Source organism: Asterias rubens, chromosome 8, assembly GCF_902459465.1.
Source record: "Asterias rubens chromosome 8, eAstRub1.3, whole genome shotgun sequence".
Taxonomy (NCBI): Eukaryota; Metazoa; Echinodermata; class Asteroidea; order Forcipulatida; family Asteriidae; genus Asterias; species Asterias rubens.
In genome coordinates, this window is record NC_047069.1 from 20,862,205 (window position 1) to 20,877,258 (window position 15,054).

At 38.6% G+C, this 15,054-nt stretch overlaps 1 protein-coding gene across 5 annotated transcripts in view; it reads right to left on the minus strand.

Moving 5' to 3' along the window:
• Positions 1–2,071: 2,071 nt before the first annotated feature.
• The window catches only part of LOC117293930 (F-actin-monooxygenase MICAL3-like), a 49,573-nt gene continuing 36,590 nt past the window's right edge, over positions 2,072–15,054 (minus strand). For 3 of the 5 annotated variants that reach the window (XM_033776419.1, XM_033776417.1, XM_033776418.1), the window contains 5 exons: positions 14,492–14,984; positions 8,897–10,458; positions 8,242–8,355; positions 5,408–5,524; positions 2,072–3,832 (listed from right to left, as the gene is read on the minus strand). In XM_033776419.1, the coding sequence (XP_033632310.1) occupies positions 3,536–3,832; positions 5,408–5,524; positions 8,242–8,355; positions 8,897–10,458; positions 14,492–14,984 (2,583 nt within the window). In that variant the 3' untranslated portion in view covers positions 2,072–3,535. Of the gene's footprint in view, positions 3,833–5,407; positions 5,525–8,213; positions 8,356–8,896; positions 10,459–14,491; positions 14,985–15,054 lie in introns of all 5 variants that reach the window. The other 2 variants (XM_033776421.1, XM_033776420.1) reach the window with 2 other exon arrangements.

Consider the following 15,054-nt stretch of genomic DNA (forward strand, 5'->3'; position numbering starts at 1 on the left):
ATGTAAGTAAATCTTTGATCTTTGAGACACAAAGGCCGCTTTAAACTTGAAGTATGAAAAGCTAAAGTAATCTAATGGAAAGAAAAAGGTAATGTGAACAGGTTGTCAACCCCAAGAAGGTAGAGGGGACACCAAAAATTAAAAAAACAATAACTGAAAAAAAATAATCATCATAAAAGAAGAAAGGAAGAAACGCCAATTTTGGGACATCGATGTAATTTTCTTATCGGATATGTGCAGCTAAGTCTTAAAAATGTGCTTTTCCAGAGGAAAACAAAAGTAAAAGTGTCTCCAACTGGGAGTATTATGTTTGGTTTAAAGACAACCTTCCTGCACCCTCCTATTATGATCAAATTTAAGCACTTAAAAACATCCATACATGTTGTATCTGCAAGCATGGAGCTCACCCCACTACACCACCAGGTTGTATCTGCAAGCATAAAGCTCACCCCACTACACCACACATGTTGTATCTGCAAGCATGGAGCTCACCCCACTACACCACACATGTTTTATCTGCAAGCATAAAGCTCACCCCACTACACCACACATGTTGTATCTGCAAGCATAAAGCTCACCCCACTACACCACACATGTTGTATCTGCAAGCATGGAGCTCACCCCACTACACCACACATCCACACATGTTGTATCTGCAAGCATGGAGGTCACCCCACTACACCACACATCCACACATGTTGTATCTGCAAGCATGGAGGTCACCCTACTACACCACACATCCACACATGTTGTATCTGCAAGCATGGAGGTCACCCCACTACACCACACATCCACACATGTTGTATCTGCAAGCATGGAGATCAACCCACTACACCACACATCCACACATGTTATATCTGCAAGCATGGAGGTCACCCTACTACACCACACATCCACACATGTTGTATCTGCAAGCATGGAGGTCACCCCACTACACCACACATCCACACATGTTGTATCTGCAAGCATGGAGATCACCCCACTACACCACACATCCACACATGTTGTATCTGCAAGCATGGAGGTCACCCTACTACACCACACATCCACACATGTTGTATCTGCAAGCATGGAGGTCACCCCACTACACCACACATGTTGTATCTGCAACATACTTCAGAACACATAGCTGGAACCACTCGCACAAAGCTGTTGAGCATTAACAAAAGTCTTGCTGAGCACAAAATGTGTTACCAGTCAAAATGTTCTTATGCATTTGTGCGTGTGTTTGTGGGAGGGGGTCGGGGCGCGATCAATAACATATTCTGGTGAATATCTTTTTGAAATCTCCCACTACAGGGCAATCGGCACAATGAGCCTATTACACAGAGCTGCCAATGAACAAATAGATCAGCACAACAGCAATTAGGTTTCCCAAAACAAAGTAATAATCTAAAAAATAATGTCACACAAACCATCTGTGAAGGGTTTCTTGATTATTTTTGTGTGGCAGAAAAGTGTCTGAAAATGTGTCTCCTTTGGCAGCTTTAACACAATTGGGTCCCAAACTGTGGTAAACAAACTCTGTTCTACAATATACAACCAATCAACAGAACATGCTTGGTTTCCTATTGTCAACACTCATTCTAGTAAAAACCACTCCAACAACACAAGGAACAAGTCAGATAGTCCTAACATGCTCACAGCACAGGGGATTCAATATAGCTTTCAGATGGGCATGGACATGCGCTAGTAAAACAAGTAAGTGCCAATATTACCAATAGATGCCTGCAATAACAGCGGGTTTTGCATACAAAACTAAATGGGTGTACATTCCTTGGTATGTCCTTGACCTTTGCAATGATTCAAGCATGTTTACTTGTTGCTGACATACTGGTACTTTGGAATACTTTGCTATCACATTATTAGAATACATTAGACTTATTTAGGAAGGAATGAGGTATAGTGACTTGACCTGGATGTTGATAATGGAGAAGAATGTTCATAATATGCACTCACAGACTGTGTAAGTCTTGTGTGTAGTCTCAGTGAACCATTTTGGAGCCTTGTTTATGGAGTTCTTCATGTGAAGAAAGCAAGGTTGTTTCCTTTCTCCAAATGATTGAGGCTTGGAATAGGTTTAAACCATTTGTTAAACCAGTTAGAGAACAAGGCAAAATTTCATAAAACTGCAGGTAAATGTGCTCAGTATTTCTGGTGAGCAAGTTGAAGTAGTGAACCTATCACAAACAATAATACACAACATTGTGTTTTGCCTGCTTCGGCTTGCAGCAAGATGCTTCTGAGTAAAGGAGTTTCTACGCCTTACCGCATGAATGTAATTGAGCCCTCAATAACAAGAAGACCACAGGATGACTGCTGTATTTAACCTTGCAATAAAGACCATGATACAGGTCATGTTAAATGAAATAAAATACTTTAATTTTTAAAGTATTAACTGCTCTCCAGTAATTTTACTAAAATATCACCAAACTAAAACAAATATCCAACACAATCTGGGCACTTTATGATGTCATAAACACTGCTTTAGGACGTATTCTTCACCCTTCAATTAAAAATGGTTGCTAAAAATGATAAAATAAACTGCTTTAAATGAGACATTTTTAAAGACTATTGCATGAAAATGAGTTGACGACTTTGAATACACCTTTTAAAAAAAATAGATAAAAATGACTGAAAACAACTTCTCTGGATCTCAAATCACAATTTTCTATTATACAAAATTTAGTTACTTTGACTTTATTTGTCATTTTAACCTTTTACCTCATCCGGCTTGATATGAATGTGGATTCTAAACAGCAGGACATGAAAGCCAGTGAACTAACAACATCCAGGAGGGACACAATACAACATTGTGTTGCTGAATAATTGTGACCAAGAAGCATTGCCTCAAACAAGCAAATGCCTCAAACAAGCATATTTCAAAATTGGTTTGTTTAAAAAAAATACATCAAATAAAGAGTCATAGATTAAAAGAATTTGGGTTACAAAAATGATTGAAAACAACTTTATCTGGTTCTCAAATATGCCTCAAACAAGCAAAGGGAAGGAACGAATCTCCATGCATCATGTAAGAGTGTGGGTTCAATTCCCACTCATGATAATTGTGACCTTCTCTTCAGCCAGGAGCAAAGGGTTACCTGTGAGGGCTAAGATGCTTTTGTGTGAAGCACTAAATGCTTGGCAGCATAGACTGCATGCTTTCTAGGGAGCTGAGATGGTTCAATGTATGACCAGGGTAATGGCATTATACTTTGCACTCAGCAGATACCAGCACTGTTATCATTGCCTATTATTCATCTCAATTACTTGACGAGTTAGTTCCGCTTGAAAATACAGCAAGATGAGGAAACCAATGACACCTGGTTTAGTGATGAATCTTTCAATGAACCAGCCATAGTATTAAAACAAATTATTAACTTAAATGTTATGCAAAATTCCCCTTTCCTTTCACCAAAAATGTCTCATTAACTACCACAAAATACAAACACTAGAATAAGTACACAGGGATACAAAACACCATCATTTGCATAAATTTACATACTCCTACCACCTTTCATTACCCTTCTTATACTCATTCAATCTCAAGCCTCAACTTCAACAGTTTATTCTTCATCTGTGTGCCATGGAGTTTGCAGAAGATTTGACCGTCCACTAAGAGCAAATTGCCGATCACCAAGGAGCGTTGACACTCTTTGCACTTCTGGCAGCCTCGGTGAAACGTCTTACCCTCAGCCTTAGCCATCTCAGTCATGTAGACAGGACGCTGGCAGACGATGCAGTGTTCTGTCTTAGGGATGAAGCCACGTTTCTTTGGAGAAGGCTTGGTTGATGAGGAAGATGTGGTATTGCCTTGTGTTGTGTTCTTATCCTGTGGACAGCAAACAGTTTAAACAATAAGTTATTATTACATAGTTGCACATGTAGGTAAGATATAACAGGGATACTCTAATTGTACTCTAATTCAGTTTTTTAAATTTATATAAAGGTCATAATAGTCAATAAGCCTAACTGTTACTGCTGTACAAATACTGTGTCATAGTTGTGTCCAGAGTATCAAAACCATGTATAAACACTATCCACAACAAATAGAAAAGCTAAAATTTACCAAACAGCCAAAATGGCAGCATGAATGACCTACTTCTAAGTATATACAGTACTACACAATCTGTATTCTCTAAAAATGATGTGATTCTGGTATCTTATAAAGACATATATTGATAGAATAAATACTAGATAAATAGTAAGATAATAAAAAGATAAATAGTAAGAACTGTGTAATCAGTGTGTTTAAAAGCCATGTGGAAAATAACTCCCACTGGTACATTGAGTGGGATTCAAACCTGAAACATTTAAGAGCAGGCTAGAAAGATTGAACATTACACCATACACTAGCTATAGGTCCCACATCAGACAAATGATAGTTAAACTTTTGGGACATTAGTTACAAGAGATAATTGATGCAATTCACAAAAAAATACAAGTCACAATTTTGTATGCACATTTTAGATATATAATGATTCGGGTAGATGGCCTTAGCTGTCGATCCAAACCGGACCTTCTTCAGAGGCATAAACAAGTACAAACAAATACATATCCATTTATAGCAATGAGAGGGGAAAAAGATAAGGGAAGGATCAACAAAAAGCAGGAAAAGTATAGCCAATCAAAGCTTCTATTTTAGAAACAATTGGTGGATATAAACCAATAGGAGTAAAGTGGTGATGTTCAATAACTATGGAAGGATGGATTACTGGACCATAAAAGTGGTAAATGCAAAGGTTAGGATTAGAGAGCAAATTGCATCACGATGCAACTCACAATGGTCAATTAAAGAACATTTTTGATATTTAATACATTTTGTGAATATCAAGAAAACGTAGGGAGGGCACGAAGGAAAGGAATACGTATAAAATAGAATCTCTATGCAATTGGCTGTTGCACACATTAAACATTGGGTCCATTAAACATTGGGCACTTTTAATTTAAAACATGTTAGACTAGCACAGCATATTATTGCAATCAATAAATTCATTTAACAGTTACATCAATAACGCAAAATATACAATTGAATAATTACAAAAAGTCACAGTGGTTTATTACGAAAACTACCAAAATGCAAAGTGGGGAGCATTATACTTTGGGTCTGTGAATGAAACTCCCTATACATGGCGTACATTTCAGAGGTTTACATATTCGCTACATCACAACAAATGTAAATCTGCAATCAATAGTTAATGGCCTGACGATTCAGCCATATGCGAGTCTTTCTCAAATGCAAATCTAGCGAATTGATCATTAAAAGTGCAATGTCTCTTTTGTTTGCAATCTTCTTTACCCTTTTTCAAGAAAATTTGTCAAAAGTGGCGAGAAGATTGATAAACAATCCTAGAATCAGGTACAAATCATGCTGGATGACATGCTAGATATGGACTTAAGGACCAACCTTAATGGGTGTAGTGTTGCTTTGTGGTTTACTCAAACTACTAGACCTGGACGGGCTGCTGTTGACCCCTTTGTCCTGGCTGGAATTGTCGGATGAGAGATTTGACGGAACTTGCTTCTAGAAAAAAAAAAATGAAAATAAAAAACCCAACCCCAAACCAGAGCTGGTTAATCAGTGTTGTCTTTAACACATGCAAACAATAATATGGTGATAAACATCATGCAATGTGTATGTACGAATGACTTTATATAGTGACATGTGGTGACACACATCATGCAATGTGTATGTACGGATGACTTTATATAGTGACATGTGGTGACACACATCATGCAATGTGTATGTACGGATGACTTTATGTGATGACATGTGGTGACACACATCATGCAATGTGAATGTACAGTTGACTTTATGTAGTGACGTGTGGTGATAAATATTATGCAACATTTGTGTACAAGATACATACTGAAGAATTCATGAGTATGTTGGCATACTGTGCACAGACCTAACTGTACATGTGTGACCTGTGTAGATGCCTTAATTCCAATGTATCATTCAAAAACCATGATTGATGATATTGAATGGTCAGACAGTAGGAGGGTTAAGGCTAACCCTAACCTACCTCCGGTGAGTATAGAGCACCACATGAAAGGAAGACTACATGCAGAGATTGGAAGGAGGAATAGATATGAAATGAAATAATGAAAAAGTGCAAGATTGCAACAGAAACAAACACAAACATGCATCAGTTGTACATGAACAGACCAGAGACTTCTCTACCATTCCCTTGTGTTGTTTCTGTGGTTAGCGTGCCAAGAACCACTGGATTTGTCTAAGATAACATTGAGACCAAACACTGTAAACAAATCACTACTAATGTATAACACCCTTCGCATGTCTTTGGTCTGAAACATCAATGGCAATGACACACATGCAATGACATCTGACAAGATGAAAATATTCTTGACAACAATTAAGACAAGTTTTTGACAGTAAAAACAAGAGAGTCATTAAGCCACAGTAGAATAAGAACAAGGATAAGTACAGAGATAAAACACCCGAAGAGTTCAGACAGTTAAGAAGATTGTCCATTCCCTTTATAAAGGCTGCTCCAATAACGCAATGCAACCTAAATTCCAGCATGAACTTTGAATTGGCAATAGAGTAAATGCAACAAATCTAACTGTACACATTCTATTTGTAACAATTTAAGAAATAACAAGCTAAAGAAAGTTTTTTCCTTCAGTTACTTTCAATTATAAACTGATAAGGGTGTCAACTATTAATATGTTATCAGGGCATCTGTGAAATTTTTTAATGTTTTAGATAATTACAAATCACTGTGACATTATTTTGTAATTTTAACTCATTTATAACTATGTTCTTTGCCTTGTAAAAGATCTTTGTTTATTGGTTACTTCTTCAACTTCTTCAACAATTGTTTTGGCTATGTACTGTTTCATGAAATATGGAAACAAATGTGAGTTTTGGATTGAATTTAATTTTAATTTAACTGATATCGTATAAAGGCATTAACAGATGTACCTCATCAATGGTGAACTTTTCCTTAATCACTTAACATTGCACATTGGTCAGTGCTTGATGTAAGAATGAAGCGATACCCTCCATCTCTGATGGATTATTTCCCTATTGAATCCACTCCACGTTGTTCTTCCTTCATCTATGGCTTGATGGCTCTCTTGGTCTCTGATAAGATTCTCATCTGGCATCTGTCTTGGTATAACTCTTATCTTATCATCAACATCCCAAATTCAAATAAGGGTTGTTGTTGTTGTTTGGTTTGTTTTGATTTACTTATTTTTTAATAGATGTTACAATGGCAAAACTGTTAACTCTTCACTCTTCACATTCCACTAGCAGAGAGTTTCTCAAGGTTTCATCCCCATGATTTAAACACCCAAAAAGAAAATGATCTATAACTAAGACAAAAGTGAGACAAATATTCCTTCATTTGTTTTGTTGCATGAACGTTTTGGTTTTTATACAAACATTCAAACATTAAAAAAATAATGAATTCCAGACCATTTTGATTCCCAGTGTATTTCAACTGATGAATCCAATTGAAATAGTCACAAGACAGATGCCAGCTGATAGGGGTAAAGTGTGTTAAGGGAGGCAGGGTCATAGCAGGCTTTGTCCCATATCAAAGTTTTGAACAATTCCAGTCTGAATATTTCTGAAGATGTTGTCTCCTAAATTCTCTCCCTCTTCTATTCATCATCTTCTAATAACTAGAGAAACAGTTATTTCCTTAAAGAATTCTGATATCTTAATGCAAGAATGAGTATGGTAAGTAAATGATAAACACAGAAAAATGTAAGTTGCAAATGCAATCTGATAGTTCACTGATTGTAAAGTTGATAAAACAGTGTTTAATTTGATTGCCACAATCAAAATAGACAAGATACATGTACGTTAATGTACGTTACATACACATGTTAGTACACTGTACGAGTGATCACAAAATACCAAGAACAATGCCTAAAGCTCATTTGGATGGAAACAGGACATCTTTAACTTGTATTTTATTTGATTATTATTACCCTCTGTTTCTAAGGTAATCAACCCAATGGTGGTAGTGCACTTCTGAGAGAGAACGATCTATACCAACTCAGGTGCGACACTGATTGACGTGAACGCATCTACAGATTGATTTCAAACATGGAAATTATTCATTGGGCAAATCTTCCTTTAGGTTTCAAACTCTCGCAGGACAAACCCTGCCTTTCCAGTACCACACTCCCCCACAGAGATTGCAAGAGATGACTCAAGAATCAACTTTCAATACCTTCATCGTCTTCCTCTACTACTACTACCTCTTTGTCAACCTCTGTACTGGTGTCTGGAGCTGGCGTTACATTCTGACTACCTCCAGTCTTCTTCCTTGGTGTGGGTGCTGGCTTCTCTGGATCAGCTACCTCAATAATGACCTGTGGAGGAGCGAAGGAGGTCATTAATTCATTCACCTTATTCAAGGTTGATTGGAAGATTGTTCAAATAAAAGATTGTACCTCTGGACACCCTGGGGTAACATAAGGTTCAATCCTGCAAGTTTTCCTGCAAGTTTGCCTGCTCCACTGTTTCATAAGTGCCCTCCCCCAAGCTCACACACTGCATACGTCAATGAAAACTACAAGTAGTCAGACTAGAAGGCATTTTTCCCTATTCCTGTTCAAGCACCCTAAATTTAGATGAAACTTTTTCTCCCTGTACTAAAAAAAGGTTTACTGTAAACTGGAAAGTCATTTTGCTATATGGCTGCACATTGGTTGAGTGCGCAAATTGTTCACTACCGCACGCAGGATTCCACACATATTAATGTTTTTAAAACTGAACTTGCTCAAAGTTTCAAGCCAAATTGAACAAATCACAAAGGCTTAAGGGCATCCACTAAAACCCCCAACAATGAACACCCAAAATTCAAGAGCAACTGTAACATAGGTTGGCATTTCACAAAGACCAAGTAATTACCTGCTTCTCTGATGATACCTGCTGATTAGCCTCCTTCAATGGTGTCTGTTTATTTGTAGCTTTAAGTGGCTCATCTCTACTGCTATTAGATCTGGCTTTCCATGAAGGGGTTGTCTTTCCAGGTGAATTGGTCGTTTCTGTCTTAGTAACCCCTGATTGATACTTTGAGATGCGATCCTTCAAGCTAAGAGGTCTCTCTTCTTTTTCTTCTTCTTCCTCCTCAAAGGAATCTGATTTCTGTTTAGATTTGACAGGATCCGGGGTCCTTAGAAGTTTAGGAGGTGATGAAGGCTTCTTCCAACTGGGTTTCTTATTGACCTCTTCATCGTGACTGTTTGTGTTTGTTGGCTCAGATTTAGAAGAGGATGATTCTTCAAAAGATGACTGCTGAGAGTTGGCTTTAGACCATCTCTTAACTGGCCTACTACTGCTATCACTGACAGCTGGCTTTGAGGCCGCTGCCTTGGGCTCAAACAGCTGCATGTTAGCTCTCACATTACCCTTTTTAGGTCCAGCTGGCTTAGTCTTTGCAGGCTCCTCAGGCTTTGCCATAGAATCCCCAGACTTTTGTTGAGTTGGTGAAGAAATTGCTTCAGCATTGTCCAGCATTTTTGGCTCATTCTGCGACTGTCTCTTTTCTGGAGATGAAACCTCTTCAGAGATGACTTCTTTGGATTCAGAAGACTCTCCATCTGTAGGAAACAGTTCTTTTGCAATATTGGCTTCCTCTGGAGAATCTACCTCCTTCTGGGTTGATTCCTCAACGGAGGCTTCTACCTCCGTAGGGAATGTGATCTCCTCTGGCTCGCCTGCTTGTTCAGGAAATGGTAATTCTTCTGATTGGATTTCATCTGTTGGAGATACCGCTCGCTTGGGAGATCCAACAAACAATGGTAAGGATTCTGTAGTTGGGGAAACTTGAGAACCTTGAGGAGAAGCAGCTCTCTCTGGGGCAGAAAGTACTTTTGGGGAAGATACTTCCTTGGGAGATGAAACTTCTTTGGGAGATGACACCTCTTTTGGGGGTGACACCTCTTTTAGGGATGATACCTCTTTTGGGGACGATACCTCTTCAGGAGATGAAACTTCTTTAGAAGCCGATACCTCTTTGAGGGACAATACCTCCTTTGGGGATAACACTTGTTTGGGGGAATAAACCTCTTTCGGGGATGATACCTGTTTGGGGGACGATACCTCTTTAGGCGATGGCACTTCATTCAGGGATGATACCTCTTTAGGAGATAAAAATTCTTTGGGGGAAGAAACTTCTTTTGGTGAAGATACTTGTTTAGGAGATGAGATCTCTTTCGGTGATGAAACACCTCTCTTGGGTTTTACTTCAAGAGAAGAAGGTCTCTCCTTGACGGATTCTGGCTCTTTCTTCAACGGCGAAACCACCTCATGTTTACTTTCATCTTCCTTCTCCTTATGCTTGGGATCATCCTTCTTGGTGAACAAAAACTTGTGAGGTTTACGTTCTTTGCTCTCCTTTCTGCTGACTGGCTTGGCCTTTACTGGTGGTGAGATTGGTGACACTGGTGATTTTCTCCCTTGCAATGATTCTACGGCACAAGGATAAAGCCAAGACATAAGATGACTTTTAAAAACAAACACAGTTCAAAACAAATAAAATTTCTAGGTACTGTCTCATCAGTTTCCTAATCATCTTACCTTTAAATTTACCCATTTTCATGAAACCTGTAAGTACACAGATTTAACAAGCACATACAAAAATTTGCTTTGAAGGAACAGTTCAACCACCAAAGTGAAGGAAGTTAATGTTGCTGTGACTGGTACCCAACAAAAATATTTGCTTAGCAGTAGTTTCTGCTTAACAGGTTTATGAAATTAGGTCCTGCTTTTAAACCACGCTTTTAAAAAGCTTATGCGTTAAATGTTTCAAGCTAATTAAATAAATTAGTAGGATTTAAACTTTGCATAGTGGAAGTACACTCAAGTGAAAACCACGCTCATAACAAGCTTATGCGTTAAATGTTTCAAGCTAATTAAATAAGTTAGTAGGATTTAAACTTTACAATCAAGTGAGGTTTGCAGTGACACCACAAAAATGAATCTCTTTTTGTGAACATAGCGTCTAAGTGAATCTCACTTGATTATTTCAGCAAATGGTTAGAGATAGATGTAGCAAGTCACAATCAATTTCCAGGTTAAAGTGTAACACCCAAAACAAACTCACTCAAATGGCCTTAACAGGTTAGTAAAACCTTTGCATGCTGTCAGTTTTAGACAATATTGAAAGTACATTTTCTCAAAATGGCTACAACCATGAGCGAGAAACTTTGTAATAAGGTCAAAATGCTTTTGAATGCTTCTCCTTAGAATCACATTGAACAATGGAAGTGTAAACCATGAAATTTTATTGATTGAACATATGAAAGCCCACATTTCCAAAATGGCTACCACCATGAGTTAAAACACTTGGTGTTTCTGGTTGTTTGTTTGCCATACAAAAACAAATCACATTTAGTAGCTATAGTATTATGAAGTATTATAAACTAGATGCATTTTTATTCTTTGTGTGGGAAAAAATTCAATTAAAAATTTGCTGGAATTAAAAAGTTTTCTAGAAGAGAGAAAATATGCTTTCGCAAAAAGGGCAATTAATGTGCATGCAGCCACCCTTGAAAATAAAAAAATAACCCTCCATTTTTGTACATTCAGTACAATCCACAAACTTCAGTTTTTAACAATCCATGAACATAAAATCAGCCTGCAATATAATATCATGTGGTGAATGCATCTATACACTACACACACGTACACGGCAAGTTATTTGAAGGTGTGTAAGAATACACACTTTATGTATGGTGGTGCATGGCCGAGTGTTCAATAGGACACAGGACTAACGTTGTGGTGGCCAATTGTAATCAGGATGCGGGTTCACGTCCCACTCATGACATTTTTGTCCAATTTACTAAAATGATTTATCTTCAACAATGAGTAAAAGTGAGCCAAAGCCCAGTGGAGACGAAGATGGTTCGTACAGATTGATTAGAGTGCTACTTACTTGGAGCTGAGAAATGGTCCAGCGACCAAGGATACTAAAATAATGCTAATGTACCATGATCAACAAAATTGGTGGATATCGGTACCATATATGTGTCAACTGTGCACATACATAAATATGTGTACTGTGTGCCATGTGTTTTGTGTACTGAGCAGATCTGCGTTCATCACATGATATCAGACTAAGCTGGCATAGAGCATCCATAATTCAAAACAGTGTTGATGAATAGTCAGACATCAGTAGGTATTCAATCAAAAAACCATACAACAGGACTTCATTCAAAACAAACGACTGAAAACCAGCATTAAACATTACACAGGAAAGAAGCAAAATAACAACACAGATATAAGAACTTTGGCGTTGTGCTGCAGCTAGTAAAGCCCGGTTCATACTTACTGCGAATGCGATACAAATGTTGACGTCTCAAATTCACAACAAATAATTCACAGAGTCATTAGTTGTGAAAACAACCAAGTGACGTCAAAATTCACTTCGCATTTGCAGGAAGTATGAACCGAGCTTAAGAGGTACCTGAATATCCATAAACATTTCCAGCATGCAACGTAGCAGCACGAGGTTTAACATGCAGTGCAGTATTATTAGCTTCATCCATCACCCTAACACTGCTTGACCGCTGCTTTGAAGACTCAACTTGTGCACAAGTCAATGGGTCATGGTCATCACACCCACAAGGGTTAGTCTCCTTCACAGGTGTTTGGTGAGTGATGTTAGTTGTTAATTGTTTGGAATGGTCCATGTTGATTGCTTGTGAGGTTGGCTGTTGGCCAGGGGAGATGGATCTATGTTTTTTTACCCTTGGTGGAGGTATGGGATGTCGACCTGATCGCTGCTCAGGCAATGTAGGCACTTCATGGATATTAACAGTCGGACTGGCTTCTAATCTTAACCTTTTATCTGGGACTGAAGTTTTCCGTAAGTTTTTCTTCATTAAGTAAGAAGTTGGAGCTACTCCGATATCTTTGGAGTTATTTTGAAGGTCTGAGCTTGAGGGGTCATGTTTGACAATGGAAGCTCCCTCAGATGATACACTCCAATATTTCTTATTAGCACCAACATGTTTTAAATGAATCTTCATACCAGCCTTTTCCTCAATGTGCTTGGGGTCTGATTTGTGAGGTTTTGGCAATGGTTTTTTCTTTGGCAATTCCAAATTTCTGCTAGATTGAAGATCAGGTTTGGATCCAGGGTGACTGGAGTGGGTTGGGACTGATGTTAGAGTGTGAGATCTTTTCTTTAAGACATTTCTATAATCTGGAACCACCGTGGACTCTACTCTCCCTGGTTTTGTTTGGACAATGTTCTGATTAGAGGGTGTTCCAGAACTAGGGGAATGAATGGTACGTCTATCTAGCAACCCTGGGGATCTCGAGGGGCGAGACCCTAATGTCTTGGATCGGTGGGATCGCATGCCTAAGACATTATCTAACTCCAAAAACAATGGAGATTTCTTTGATTGGGGAGAAACACTCAAGTTCTTCTCAGATGTTCCTAACGTAGTTTCTAAACTTGTCAGATCCTGTCTGGGTTGAACATCAGGAGTTGGTGTGGTTCTCGAATTGGGGCAGTCTAATGAATACAGCCTGGTTCGGGGTTCCCTACTGGGTATTGACATTGTAACCGTGGTCCCCAGGCTATGGGTTCTACTGCCCTCTGTGGGTGATACTAGAGGTGCTGTGCGTGGTGTAATATTGGTTTGTGAAGTTGTTAACATGTCACTGTCAAATAAGCTCTCTGTTAGAAATAAGCAAAAACAGAACAAAACAAAACAAAACAGTGAAAAGAAAACAGCAAAATAAAAGATGACCAAGTGGAATGCCAAGAAATTGATCTTATATGCCAAGGTTATCAAAGTTTAAACCAAGATGGGGCTGTATATTTCAGTTGATAATCAAAAACGAAAGCACTCTGAACAAAATTGATTAGTACTTTTTTATAAGTAGCCCTTTCTACATTCTACAGACACAAAGCAAGCATAAATGCACAGTGTAGTAGAGAAAACAAAACCCACAAAAATAAAAAAAACAGCTTTGCATTAGGCATTAAGAAAAGAGTTTGCTGCAAAAAAGCTATTCCAAAGTGCAAAACAAAACTTGACAAACGAAAATAAACAAAAGGTGCGCGAAATATCAAATAGTTGAATTTGTTTTGTTAGTGTAACAACGTAATAGTTAAAAAATTTACATTTAAAACAACAAAGATCATTCAACCATCAGTGGACATAGTGGTTGGGGTGGGGTTTGGAATCAGATTCAAAAGCAATTAAGGAGAGGGGTTTGGAGAGGGGTTTGGAGATGGGTTTGCAGAGTGAACAGTGGCCAAGTTGGGAGAAGGAATAGGGCATGGAGTAGGGGAGTAACCTTAGGTTGATAGTCAAAAGGGTTATGGGGTAGGGGAATTCAGGCGTAAGAAATTACAATCATGCCAAGTAATTTTGAATACAAGTACGTACTCAACTCAATTCAAAAGAAAATTGTTCACCATTTGAAACATGCATCCTTGTGCCAACCATGCATGACGATAATGACATTTAAGTGGTTTTTCGTTACCTGAATCATCAGTGGTTATCAATGACTCAAGACTCTTGGGTTCAACGTCAGCATTCTCTCTCTCTGGAGACATGGCTTCACTCGGAGTCTCACCAAGAGATTTGGACCGAAATGGGGTCGGCTTGAGGCCACCTCTAAGATTATGGCAGGATTTAATGGGTGGGAGCACCAGAGGGCCTAAAGAGGGTGGACGGGGTAGTTTAATAGGTGGGGGACGTTTAGTTTTAGGGATTTCATTGGCTCTAGGAATGGTGGCTGATTTCTGAGTTTCAGTCGAGTTTGATTTTTCAAGTTTTATTGTGGATGTTCTCTTCGAGGGGATGGGTGTGGTAGGGAGGGGTGGGGGGCTAGAGGAGGGGCGTGGATGATGGATGATGTTTAAGGGGGCTGATTTAGGTCTCTTTGGGGTAGGTTCAGGGTGGGCCAACTCACTCGGTGTCTCTGTCTTAAAAGGAATGGTGTCATGGGTCGTGTGTGGCCGAGGTGATGGTCGCTGTAATAACAAAAAAACATTTCAGTGTTAACAAGTTGAAAGACAAATTTAAATAATAGTATCTTGCTCA